We start from the raw sequence: 12,816 nt of genomic DNA, 5'->3' as shown, positions 1-12,816 counted from the left end.
TCATCAAATAAACGAGTCACTGGTATTTTTATTTCTTACAATTTACTTTCGGCTACTTTCTTACATAACTCAAGGAAACCAGGTATGTATCTTTATTTTTCAAGAACAACAGACTACAGGGCCTGAGGAAATGCAAATATTAACAATCCTTTACTTTGTTGCACTATTTAACTGCAGAGTTCCTTCACAGTGTCAAGAAAATTCCTACAGCAATACCACATTCACCTGTGACACATCACAAAATGAGGCAGGTTTTCCCAATATGGTGTGTTTGTGTGTGTGTTTGTTTTTACAAAATATCAAACTGTTACTCTTAAACCAGATAAACAGCAATACACGTGGGACTAATATTCGTAAACTAAGATCCTGAAGCTATTTAAACCTGTCATTAATAGGAAAAGCATCTGAAAAATACCCAAAAGGAAAACAGGTAAATCCCGCAACTGCCCCTATGGAACAGAAGTGCAAACAGCACTGTGTTCTCCCCAGCCTCACCCGGGCCCTCCACCACGAAGAAACTCGACTGCCCTCTTCAAACTCAGAGGGAAGAATCTACCGACTTCACTCAGAAGAGAAGCTGGGGGACACGACACTGGGGCTTGCACTGTCTGTGGCAGGGGAGTCATCTGTGGTGTCAATTATGGCCTGGGCTCTCTCTTCCACATCTTTCAAAGCATCCTTGTACGAGGGTGGAAAGGAAATAGGGACGGTATTGTTGAGCATGGCCAAAAACTCGACTACTTTCCTCTTACTGATTTCTGAATGAGCTCTTGGGCCCCAAAGGAATTCGTTACGTGGAGGAGCAGTGTTGGGCACCTCCCGGTACTCTAGGTAACGTTCCTGCACCCAAACTTTAGTGAGGAGCTCCCTGGGCTCCCCAAAGATAAAATGCTCCCTCCCAGCACGCACCCCTATTCCACTCAGCACATCCCAGATGACCTCCTCAGAGGCACAGGTGCCCTTCATGAAGATGATACTCAGAATAAGAATCAGGAGGCGGTTTGGGGGCATGCCCTGCTCATCACGCAGACTCCCCTCACAGCTGAGCTCTAATGTGTTTACAAAGATGTAGGAATCGTCAGGGTCCACTTCTCTCAGGGAAATGCCAAAAAGAATCTCTATGAACTCACGGGCTTTCCTGAAGATCACAGGAAAGTAGCCCCTGTACCTGCTGATGACATTCATCACCATCTCTGCCTTTGTGACAGGCTGCTTCGCTTGATATTTGAGGAGAAGAAACCGCACCAACTCGTCCACCTTTTCATCCAGTGTATAAGTGAACAAGGGCTCGCTCTCTATCAAGGACTCACTGTCTGTCAAGGACTCGCTCTCTAGCAAGGTGTCTGAGGTGCTTGTATCTTCATCTACTGGACTGCTGGACTCTTCACTGAATGGGCTCAAGGAAGTGGAGGAGGAGGAGGAGCTCACAGCACTCTGGAGAGGAGACTGGGCAGGCCCCTCAGGAGGACTCTGAGGACTCTCAGGGGAACTCTGGGCAAGACTCAATGACGTGGAGGAGGAGGAGCTCACAGAACTCTGGAGAGGAGTCTGCGCGGGCTCGCTCTCTATCAAGGACTCACTGTCTGTCAAGGACTCGCTCTCTAGCAAGGTGTCTGAGGTGCTTGTATCTTCATCTACTGGGCTGCTGGACTCTTCACTGAATGGGCTCAAGGAAGTGGAGGAGGAGGAGGAGCTCACAGGACTCTGTAGAGGAGGCTGCACAGGGCCCTCAGGAGGACTCCCAGGACTCTCAGGAGAACTCTGGGAAAGACTCAATGAAGTGGACGAGAAGGAGCTGACAGGTCTCTGGAGTGGAGACTGGGCAGGCCCCTCAGGCGGACTCTGAGGACTCTCATGGGGACTCTGCAGAAGACTCGCAAAAGTGTAGGAGAAGGAGCTGAGAGGTTTCTGGAGAGGAGACTGAGCAGGCCCCTCAGGGGGTCTCTGAGGTGTCTCAGGGAAATCCTGGGGAAGACTCAGTGAAGTGGAGGAGGAGCAGATAATCACAGGACTCTGGAGAGAAGACTGGGAGTCCTCCCCCTGAGGAGGACTGTGAGGAAAGCGGAGAGGAGAGAAGGAGACCTCCCAGTCAGGACTCCTCTGAGGAATGTAGAGAGGAGACAGGGAATGCTCCCCCTCAGGAGGACTCTGAGGACTCTGGACAGGAGACTGGGAGTCCGTCCCCTCAGGAAGGCTCTGAGGACTATAGAGAGGAGACTGGGCAGGCCCCTCAGGCGGACTCTGAGGACTCTCATGGGGACTCTGCAGAAGACTCGCAAAAGTGTAGGAGAAGGAGCTGAGAGGTTTCTGGAGAGGAGACTGAGCAGGCCCCTCAGGGGGTCTCTGAGGTCTCTCAGGGAAATCCTGGGGAAGACTCAGTGAAGTGGAGGAGGAGCAGATAATCACAGGACTCTGGAGAGAAGACTGGGAGTCCTCCCCCTGAGGAGGACTGTGAGGAAAGCGGAGAGGAGAGAAGGAGACCTCCCAGTCAGGACTCCTCTGAGGAATGTAGAGAGGAGACAGGGAATGCTCCCCCTCAGCAGGACTCTGAGGACTCTGGACAGGAGACTGGGAGTCCGTCCCCTCAGGAAGGCTCTGAGGACTATAGAGAGGAGACTGGGCAGGCCCCTCAGGCGGACTCTGAGGACTCTCATGGGGACTCTGCAGAAGACTCGCAAAAGTGTAGGAGAAGGAGCTGAGAGGTTTCTGGAGGGGAGACTTAGCAGGCCCCTCAGGGGGTCTCTGAGGTGTCTCAGGGAAATCCTGGGGAAGACTCAGTGAAGTGGAGGAGGAGCAGATAATCACAGGACTCTGGAGAGAAGACTGGGAGTCCTTCCCCTGAGGAGGACTGTGAGGAAAGCGGAGAGGAGAGAAGGAGACCTCCCAGTCAGGACTCCTCTGAGGAATGTAGAGAGGAGACAGGGAATGCTCCCCCTCAGGAGGACTCTGAGGACTCTGGACAGGAGACTGGGAGTCCGTCCCCTCAGGAAGGCTCTGAGGACTATAGAGAGGAGACTGGGCAGGCCCCTCAGGCAGACTCTGAGGACTCTCATGGGGACTCTGCAGAAGACTCGCAAAAGTGTAGGAGAAGGAGCTGAGAGGTTTCTGGAGAGGAGACTGAGCAGGCCCCTCAGGGGGTCTCTGAGGTGTCTCAGGGAAATCCTGGGGAAGACTCAGTGAAGTGGAGGAGGAGCAGATAATCACAGGACTCTGGAGAGAAGACTGGGAGTCCTCCCCCTGAGGAGGACTGTGAGGAAAGCGGAGAGGAGAGAAGGAGACCTCCCAGTCAGGACTCCTCTGAGGAATGTAGAGAGGAGACAGGGAATGCTCCCCCTCAGGAGGACTCTGAGGACTCTGGACAGGAGACTGGGAGTCCGTCCCCTCAGGAAGGCTCTGAGGACTATAGAGAGGAGACTGGGCAGGCCCCTCAGGCGGACTCTGAGGACTCTCATGGGGACTCTGCAGAAGACTCGCAAAAGTGTAGAAGGAGCTGCGAGGTTTCTGGAGAGGAGACTGAGCAGACCCCTCAGGGGGTCTCTGAGGTGTCTCAGGGAAATCCTGGGGAAGACTCAGTGAAGTGGAGGAGGAGCAGATAATCACAGGACTCTGGAGAGAAGACTGGGAGTCCTCCCCCTGAGGAGGACTGTGAGGAAAGCGGAGAGGAGAGAAGGAGACCTCCCAGTCAGGACTCCTCTGAGGAATGTAGAGAGGAGACAGGGAATGCTCCCCCTCAGGAGGACTCTGAGGACTCTGGACAGGAGACTGGGAGTCCGTCCCCTCAGGAAGGCTCTGAGGACTATAGAGAGGAGACTGGGCAGGCCCCTCAGGCGGACTCTGAGGACTCTCATGGGGACTCTGCAGAAGACTCGCGAAAGTGTAGGAGAAGGAGCTGAGAGGTTTCTGGAGGGGAGACTGAGCAGGCCCCTCAGGGGGTCTCTGAGGTCTCTCAGGGAAATCCTGGGGAAGACTCAGTGAAGTGGAGGAGGAGCAGATAATCACAGGACTCTGGAGAGAAGACTGGGAGTCCTCCCCCTGAGGAGGACTGTGAGGAAAGCGGAGAGGAGAGAAGGAGACCTCCCAGTCAGGACTCCTCTGAGGAATGTAGAGAGGAGACAGGGAATGCTCCCCCTCAGCAGGACTCTGAGGACTCTGGACAGGAGACTGGGAGTCCGTCCCCTCAGGAAGGCTCTGAGGACTATAGAGAGGAGACTGGGCAGGCCCCTCAGGCGGACTCTGAGGACTCTCATGGGGACTCTGCAGAAGACTCGCGAAAGTGTAGGAGAAGGAGCTGAGAGGTTTCTGGAGGGGAGACTTAGCAGGCCCCTCAGGGGGTCTCTGAGGTGTCTCAGGGAAATCCTGGGGAAGACTCAGTGAAGTGGAGGAGGAGCAGATAATCACAGGACTCTGGAGAGAAGACTGGGAGTCCTTCCCCTGAGGAGGACTGTGAGGAAAGCGGAGAGGAGAGAAGGAGACCTCCCAGTCAGGACTCCTCTGAGGAATGTAGAGAGGAGACAGGGAATGCTCCCCCTCAGGAGGACTCTGAGGACTCTGGACAGGAGACTGGGAGTCCGTCCCCTCAGGAAGGCTCTGAGGACTATAGAGAGGAGACTGGGCAGGCCCCTCAGGCGGACTCTGAGGACTCTCATGGGGACTCTGCAGAAGACTCGCAAAAGTGTAGGAGAAGGAGCTGAGAGGTTTCTGGAGGGGAGACTGAGCAGGCCCCTCAGGGGGTCTCTGAGGTGTCTCAGGGAAATCCTGGGGAAGACTCAGTGAAGTGGAGGAGGAGCAGATAATCACAGGACTCTGGAGAGAAGACTGGGAGTCCTCCCCCTGAGGAGGACTGTGAGGAAAGCGGAGAGGAGAGAAGGAGACCTCCCAGTCAGGACTCCTCTGAGGAATGTAGAGAGGAGACAGGGAATGCTCCCCCTCAGGAGGACTCTGAGGACTCTGGACAGGAGACTGGGAGTCCGTCCCCTCAGGAAGGCTCTGAGGACTATAGAGAGGAGACTGGGCAGGCCCCTCAGGCGGACTCTGAGGACTCTCATGGGGACTCTGCAGAAGACTCGCGAAAGTGTAGGAGAAGGAGCTGAGAGGTTTCTGGAGGGGAGACTTAGCAGGCCCCTCAGGGGGTCTCTGAGGTGTCTCAGGGAAATCCTGGGGAAGACTCAGTGAAGTGGAGGAGGAGCAGATAATCACAGGACTCTGGAGAGAAGACTGGGGGTCCTCCCCCTGAGGAGGACTGTGAGGAAAGCGGAGAGGAGAGAAGGAGACCTCCCAGTCAGGACTCCTCTGAGGAATGTAGAGAGGAGACAGGGAATGCTCCCCCTCAGGAGGACTCTGAGGACTCTGGACAGGAGACTGGGAGTCCGTCCCCTCAGGAAGGCTCTGAGGACTATAGAGAGGAGACTGGGCAGGCCCCTCAGGCGGACTCTGAGGACTCTCATGGGGACTCTGCAGAAGACTCGCAAAAGTGTAGGAGAAGGAGCTGAGAGGTTTCTGGAGAGGAGACTGAGCAGGCCCCTCAGGGGGTCTCTGAGGTGTCTCAGGGAAATCCTGGGGAAGACTCAGTGAAGTGGAGGAGGAGCAGATAATCACAGGACTCTGGAGAGAAGACTGGGGGTCCTCCCCCTGAGGAGGACTGTGAGGAAAGTGGAGAGGAGAGAAGGAGACCTCCCACTCAGGAGGACTCTGAGGAATGTAGAGAGGAGACAGGGAATGCTCCCCCTCAGGAGGACTCTGAGGACTCTGGACAGAAGACTGGGAGTCTGTCCCCTCAGGAAGGCTCTGAGGACTATAGAGAGGAGACTGGGCAGGCCCCTCAAGCAGACTCTGAGGACTCTCAGGGAAACTCTGGTGAAGACTCAATGAAGTAGAGGAGGAGCAGATGCTTACAGGACTCTGGAGAGAAGACTGGAAGTCCTCCCCCTGAGGAGGACTATGAGGAAAATGGAGAGGAGACAGGGAGTCCTCCCACTCAGCAGGAATCTGGAAAGGAGACTGGAGGTCCTCCCCATCAGGAGGACACGTATGAGTCTGGAGAGGAGACAGAGAGTCCTCCCACTCAGGAGGACTCTGAGGACTCTGGAGAGGAGAAAGGGTGTTCTCCCCCTCAGGAGGACACTGAGGCATATGGAGATGAGACTGGGAGTCCTCCTTCTCAGGAGGACTCTGAGGACTATGGAGAAGAGCCTGGGAGTTGTCACCCTCAGTAGGGCTCTGAGGAATCTGGAGAGGAGACGGGGGAAAACCCTCAAAAGTACTTTGAGAACTCTCAGGGGAACTCTGGAAAAGACTCAGTAAAGTGGAGGGGAAGGAAGACGTCACAGGAATCTGGAGAGGTGACTGTGGGAAACCCTCAAAAGTACTTTGAGTACTCTCAGGGGAACTCTGGAACAGACTCACTAAAGTGGAGGAGATGAAGGAGCTCACAGGATTCTGAGGAGGAGACTGGACGTCCTCCCACTCAGGAGGATTCTGAGGATTCTGGAGAGGAGACTGGGGATCCTTCCCATCAGGAGGACATGGATGAATCTGGAGAGGAGACAGGGAGGCCTCCCTCACAGGAGGACTATGAGGAAACTGGAGAGAAGACAGGGAGTCCTCCCCCTCAGGATGACTCTGAGGAATGTAGAGAGGAGACAGGGAATCCTCTCCCCCAGGCGGACTCTGAGGACTCTGGAGAGGAGATTGGGAGTCTGTTCCCTCAGGAGGGCTCTGAGGAATATAGAGAGGAGACTGGGCTGGCCCCTCAGGAGGACTCTGAGAACTCTCAGGGAAACTCTGGGGAGGACTCAATGAAGTGGAGGAGGAGCAGATGCTTACAGGACTCTGGAGAGAAGACTGGAAGTCCTCCCCCTGAGGAGGACTATGAGGAAAATGGAGAGGAGACCGGGAGTCCTCCCACTCAGCAGGAATCTGGAAAGGAGACTGGAAGTCCTCCCCATCAGGAGGACACGTATGAGTCTGGAGAGGAGACAGAGAGTCCTCCCACTCAGGAAGACGCTGAGGAATCTGGAGAGGAGACTGGAAGTCCTCCCCCTGAGGTGGACTATGAGGAACGTGGAGAGGAGACAGGGAGTCATCCCACTCAGCAGGAATCTGGAAAGGAGACTGGAGGTCCTCCCCATCAGGAGGACACGTATGAGTCTGGAGAGGAGACAGAGAGTCCTCCCACTCAGGAGGACTCTGAGGAATCTGGAGATGAGACAGGGAGTCCTCCCCCTCAGGAAGACTCTGAGGACTATGGAGAAGAGACTGGGAGTTGTCACCCTCAGTAGGGCTCTGAGGAATCTGGAGAGGAGACGGGGGAAAACCCTCAAAAGTACTTTGAGAACTCTCAGGGGAACTCTGGAAAAGACTCAGTAAAGTGGCCGTGAAGGAGGAGGTCACAGGAATCTGGAGAGGTGACTGGGGAAAACCTTCAAAAGTACTTTGAGTACTCTCAGGGGAACTCTGGAACAGACTCAATAAAGTGGAGGAAATGAAGGAGCTCACAGGATTCTGAAGAGGAGACTGGACGTCCTCCCACTCAGGAGGACTCTGCGGATTCTGGAGAGGAGACTGGGGATCCTTCCCATCAGGAGGACACGGAGGAATCTGGAGAGGAGACAGGGAGGCCTCCCTCACAGGAGGACTATGAGGAAACTGGAGAGAAGACAGGGGGTCCTCCCCCTCAGGAGGACTCTGAGGAATGTAGAGAGGAGACAGGGAATCCTCTCCCTCAGGAGGATTCTGAGGACTCTGGAGAGGAGACTGGGAGTCTGTTCCCTCAGGAGGGCTCAGAGGAATATAGAGAGGAGACTGGGCAGGCCCCTCAGGAGGGCTCTGAGGACTCTCAGGGAAACTCTGGGGAAGACTCAGTGAAGTGGAGGAGGAGCAGATAATCACAGGACTCTGGAGAGAAGACTGGGAGTCCTCCCCCTGAGGAGGACTGTGAGGAAAGCGGAGAGGAGACAAGGAGACCTCCCACTCAGGAGGACTCTGAGGAGTCTGAAGAGGAGACTGGGGATCCTTCCCATCAGGAGGACACGGAGGAATCTGGCGAGGAGACAGGGAGGCCTCCCTCACAGGAGGACTATGGGGAAACTGGAGAGAAGACAGGGAATCCTCCTGAGGGGGAGGAATGTAGAGAGGAGACAGGGAATCTTCCCCCTCAGGAGGACTCTGAGGTCTCTGGAGAGGAGACTGGGTGTCCGTCCCCTCAGGAAGGCTCTGAGGACTATAGAGAGGAGACTGCGCAGGCCCCTCAGGAGGACTCTGAGGACTCTCAGGGAAGGTCTGGGGAAGACTCAATGAAGGGGAGGAGGAGCAGATGCTTACAGGACTCTGGAGAGAAGACTGGAAGTCCTCCCCCTGAGGAGGCCTATGAGGAAAATGGAGAGGAGACAGGGAGTCCTCCCCATCAGGTGTACTCTGAGGACTATGGAGAGGAGACTGGGAGTTGTCTCCCTCAGGAGGACTCTGAGGAATCTGGAGAGGAGACGGGGGAAAACCCTCAAAAGTACTTTGAGAACTCTCAGGGGAACTCTGGAAAAGACTCAGTAAAGTGAAGGAGGGACTCACAGGAATCTGGAGAGGAGACTGGGGGAAACCCTCAAAAGTACTTTGAGAACTCTCAGGGGAACTCTGGAAAACACTCAGTAAAGTGGACGGGAAGGAGGAGCTCACAGGAATCTGGAGAGGAGACTGGGGAAAACCCTCAAAAGTACTTTGAGAACTCTCAGGGGAACTCTGGAAAACACTCAGTAAAGTGGACGGGAAGGAGGAGCTCACAGGAATCTGGAGAGGAGACTGGGGAAAACCCTCAAAAGTACTTTGAGAACTCTCAGGGAACTCTGGAAAACACTCAGTAAAGTGGACGGGAAGGAGGAGCTCACAGGAATCTGGAGAGGAGATGGGGGAAAACCCTCAAAAGTACTTTGAGAACTCTCAGGGGAACTCTGGAAAAGACTCAGTAAAGTGAAGGAGGGACTCACAGGAATCTGGAGAGGAGGACTGGGGAAAACCCTCAAAAGTACTTGAGAACTCTCAGGGGAACTCTGGAAACCACTCAGTAAAGTGGACGGGAAGGAGGAGCTCACAGGAATCTGGAGAGGAGACTGGGGAAACCCTCAAAAGTACTTGAGAACTCTCAGGGGAACTCTGGAAAACACTCAGTAAAGTGGACGGGAAGGAGGAGCTCACAGGAATCTGGAGAGGAGACTGGGGAAAACCCTCAAAAGTACTTTGAGAACTCTCAGGGGAACTCTGGAAAACACTCAGTAAAGTGGACGGGAAGGAGGAGCTCACAGGAATCTGGAGAGGAGACTGGGGAAAACCCTCAAAAGTACTTTGAGAACTCTCAGGGGAACTCTGGAAAAGCCTCAATAAAGTGGAGGTGAAGGAGGAGGTCACAGGAATCTGGAGAGGTGACTGGGGAAAACCCTCAAATGGACTCTGAGTACTCTCAGGGGAACTCTGGAAAAGCCTCAATAAAGTGGAGGTGAAGGAGGAGGTCACAGGAATCTGGAGAGGTGACTGGGGAAAACCCTCAAATGGACTCTGAGTACTCTCAGGGGAACTCTGGAATAGACTCAGTAAAGTGGAGGAGAACAAGGAGCTCGCAGGATTCTGGAGAGGAGACTGGACGTCCTCACCCTCAGGAGCGCTCTGAGAAATCTGGAGAGGAGACTGGACGTCCTCACCCTCAGGAGGGCTCTGAGAAATCTGGAGAGGAGACAGGGAGTCCTCCCCCTCAGGAGGACTCTGAGGATTCTGGAGAGGAGACTGGGAGTTGTCGCCCTCAGGAGGACTCTCAGGAATCTGGAGAGGAGACTGGGAGTCCTCCTCTTCAGAACGACTCTGACGACTATCAGAGGAACTCTGCAGAAGACGCGGCATCCCAGCAGCAGGCATCTCCTTGTCCCCTGAGAACACAGAATCAGAGAAGAGGATAAGGATGAGGAAGAAGAAGAGGAGGAGGAAGAGAAAATGGAGGAGGCTTCCTCCTCTCCCTCCTCTGGAGGATCCTCTGCATCTACCAACTCCAGTATGAAATTTGGCTTCTGGAAGCCTTGCTCAAAGCTGGGGCATGGAAGGTTTGGAGAGAGAGGCACGATGAATATTGTTCAGGAGCAGCTGGTAAATGTGTGAGCACGAATGGGTATAATGGGATCCCACAGGACTGAGGGAGAGAGGGACAGTGCCAGTGGCCTCAGCTGAGAAACTCACCCATGATGGCTCTGATAAAGGCCGGCTTACAGCTCTTCTTCTCTTAAGGTGTGCTCTAGGGCCTGACAGGTCGCCTGTCTTCCTAGGGGGTTTGTCTCCTGGGAACCTGTAGGAGGATGTGAGAAAGCACCTCAGGGCACAGCTGGCAGGCAGAGTCTGAGGCACCAGGAATGACAGTGGGTGGCTACGGGCTGGGTGCTGCCAGGTCTGCCCTGTTTCTGGGGGTAGGGCCCTTGGTACAGAGTCAGGCTGTGCACTCACCTTGACTCCTGGCAGTGCCTGGGCCTCCTCTGCTGTGGTGCTTTTAGGATGTATGTGTCCCTCACACCCAGGTCTTCAACTCCTGGTTCCTGGAGCACCTGCAAGAGGAAGTGAAGGAGACCCTCCAGTTATGATGGCAGCTGGGGCTGGCCAGACTCCCAGAGCCCCACGATTCTGAGGTTCGTGGCCCCCTCAGAATTCAATTAGCATTGTCACATGTTCTCAAACAGGGCCAGGCCCCCACCACTCTGCTGGCCTGAGGCAAAACCTCAGGGCCAACTCCACAGCGCTGAGAGCAGTGGGGGGTAATGAGGTGGCAGCCACCTCCCAGCACTCTACCATGGGGCGGTCCGGGTGGCCTCACGTCTGTTCTGAGGCACACGTTGCGTCCGGAATTGGTGGGTTCTTGGTCTCACTTACTTCAAGAATGAAGCCGCGGACCCTCGTGGTGTTACAGTTCTTAAAGATGGTGTGTCTGGAGTTTGTTCCTTCAGACGTTCAGATGTGTCTGGAGCGTCTTCCTTCTGGTGGGTTGGTGGTCTCGCTGTCAGGAGTGAAGCTGCAGACCTTCACGTTGAGTATTGCAGCTCTTGAAGGTGGCGCATCTGGAGTTGTTCGTTCTTCCCGTGGGTTTGTGGTCTCAGCTGGCTTCAGGAGTGAAGCTGCAGACCTTCGTGGTGAGTGTTACAGCTCTTAAAGGTGGCGTGGACCCAAAGAGTGAGCAGCAGCAAGATTTATTGTAAAGAGCAAAAGAATAAAGCTTCCACAGTGTGGAAGGGGACCCAGCAGGTTGCCACTGCTGGCTTGGGCGGCCTGCTTTTCTTCCCTTATCTGACCCCACCCACTTCCTGCTGATTGGTCCATTTTACAGAGAGGGTTTGGTCTATTTTACAGAGAGCTGATTGGTCCGTTTTGACAGAGTGCTGATTGGTGTGTTTACAATCCTTGAGCTACAGCCAGAGTGCTAGACAGAAAAGTTCTCCAAGTTCCCACTAGGTTAGCTAGATACAGAGTACCAATTGGTGTATTTACAAACCTTGAGCTAGACACAGAGTACTGACTGATGTATTTACAAACCCTGAGCTAGACACAGAGTGCTGATTGGTGTATTTACAATCCCTTAGCTAGACATAAAGGTTCTCCACGTCCCTACTAGACTCAGGAGCCCAGCTGGCTTAACCTAGTGGCTCCTGCACTGGGGCTGCAGGTGGAGCTGCCCGCCAGTCCCGAGCGGCGCCTGCAATCCTCAGCCCTTGGGCAGTCAATGGGACCAGGCACCATGGAGCAGGGGGCAGCGCCCACTGGGGATGCTCGGGCCACGGGGGAGCCCACCCCGGAAGGGGGGCTCAAACATGGCGGGCTGCAGGTTCCAAGCCCTGCCCTGTGGGGAGGCAGCTGAGGCCTGGGGAGAACTTGAGCGCAGTGCGGCCCGCCGGCACCCTCTGCAGCTGCTGGCCCAGGTGGTAGGCCCCTCACTGCCCTTGGTCGGAGGCTCCAGCTGACCGCTCGGTGTGTGGGTCCCACCGAGCCGGCGCCAGCCGGAACTCGCGCTAGACCGCCAGGGCAGCACGCAGCCAGGGTCCCCACTCACGGCTCTCCCTCCACACCTCCCTGCAAGCAGAAGGAGGCTGCTCTGGCCTCTGCCAGCCCAGAGAGGGGCTCCTACAGTGCTGTGGCGGGCTGAAGGGTTCCTCAAGCGCCGCAGCGTGGACGCAGAGGCCGAGGCTGAGGAGTCACCAAGAGCGAGGGCTGATAGCACGTTGTCACCTCTCAATGTGACCCCTCAGGCCTCACTCTTGTCCCCAGCAGGGCCCGGGAGTCTTCCCTCTGCCAGCTGGAGGCAGCTCCCCATGCTGACTTGCCAGGGGACCCCAGAACAAGGCCTCCCCCTCCCCGTCCCCTACACCCCTCACCCAGCAACGAGAGGGCGGCTGCTCAGCCTGAGCCGACTGGGGTGCTCTAGGAGGGCTGATTTGAGGAGCAGGGTGGGAATCTCCGGGAATCCGTCCTCTGAGGTGGGGGTTCCCCCGGTCCTCCTCAATGTCTTCCTATTTATTCCCTAGAAGGCCGGCACCTCCTCCCTTCCTCTGACGTGAGGACCCGTCCCTCAGCCCTCGGCTACCATCTTCCTTTCCGCGAACTACAAGTCCCACGGCAGGGGTACAGCAAGCCGGGCCGGCTTCTCTCTGTGGTGGGGGGTGTCCCTCAGTTCTCCCTCGGGGCCCTCACCTTGAAGACTGGATAGGTCTAAGGCTCTTCCCTCCGCTGACCTGAGACGAGCCTCGTCACAAAATGCCTCAGGTTCTTCAGCCTCCCAAGATGGACGCCGGAAAGTACATCCGGGAA

The 12,816-nt window shown here is 55.4% G+C and overlaps 1 protein-coding gene across 1 annotated transcript; it reads right to left on the bottom strand.

Annotated features, from left to right (window-relative positions):
- LOC104660862 (nascent polypeptide-associated complex subunit alpha, muscle-specific form) lies at positions 1-12,816 on the bottom strand. Its single transcript, XM_030933660.1, is given in 10 exon segments — positions 1-1,565; positions 1,749-5,530; positions 5,825-5,985; positions 6,562-6,897; positions 7,618-7,777; positions 8,363-8,831; positions 8,834-9,120; positions 9,122-9,905; positions 10,210-10,568; positions 12,700-12,816. Coding segments are annotated over 9 exon segments (6,987 nt in total). The 5' UTR covers positions 10,214-10,568; positions 12,700-12,816; the 3' UTR covers positions 1-561.

This window comes from Rhinopithecus roxellana, chromosome 7 (genome assembly GCF_007565055.1).
Source record: "Rhinopithecus roxellana isolate Shanxi Qingling chromosome 7, ASM756505v1, whole genome shotgun sequence".
NCBI classification, from domain to species: domain Eukaryota; kingdom Metazoa; phylum Chordata; class Mammalia; order Primates; family Cercopithecidae; genus Rhinopithecus; species Rhinopithecus roxellana.
This window is presented reverse-complemented; position numbering and strand designations above follow the sequence as displayed.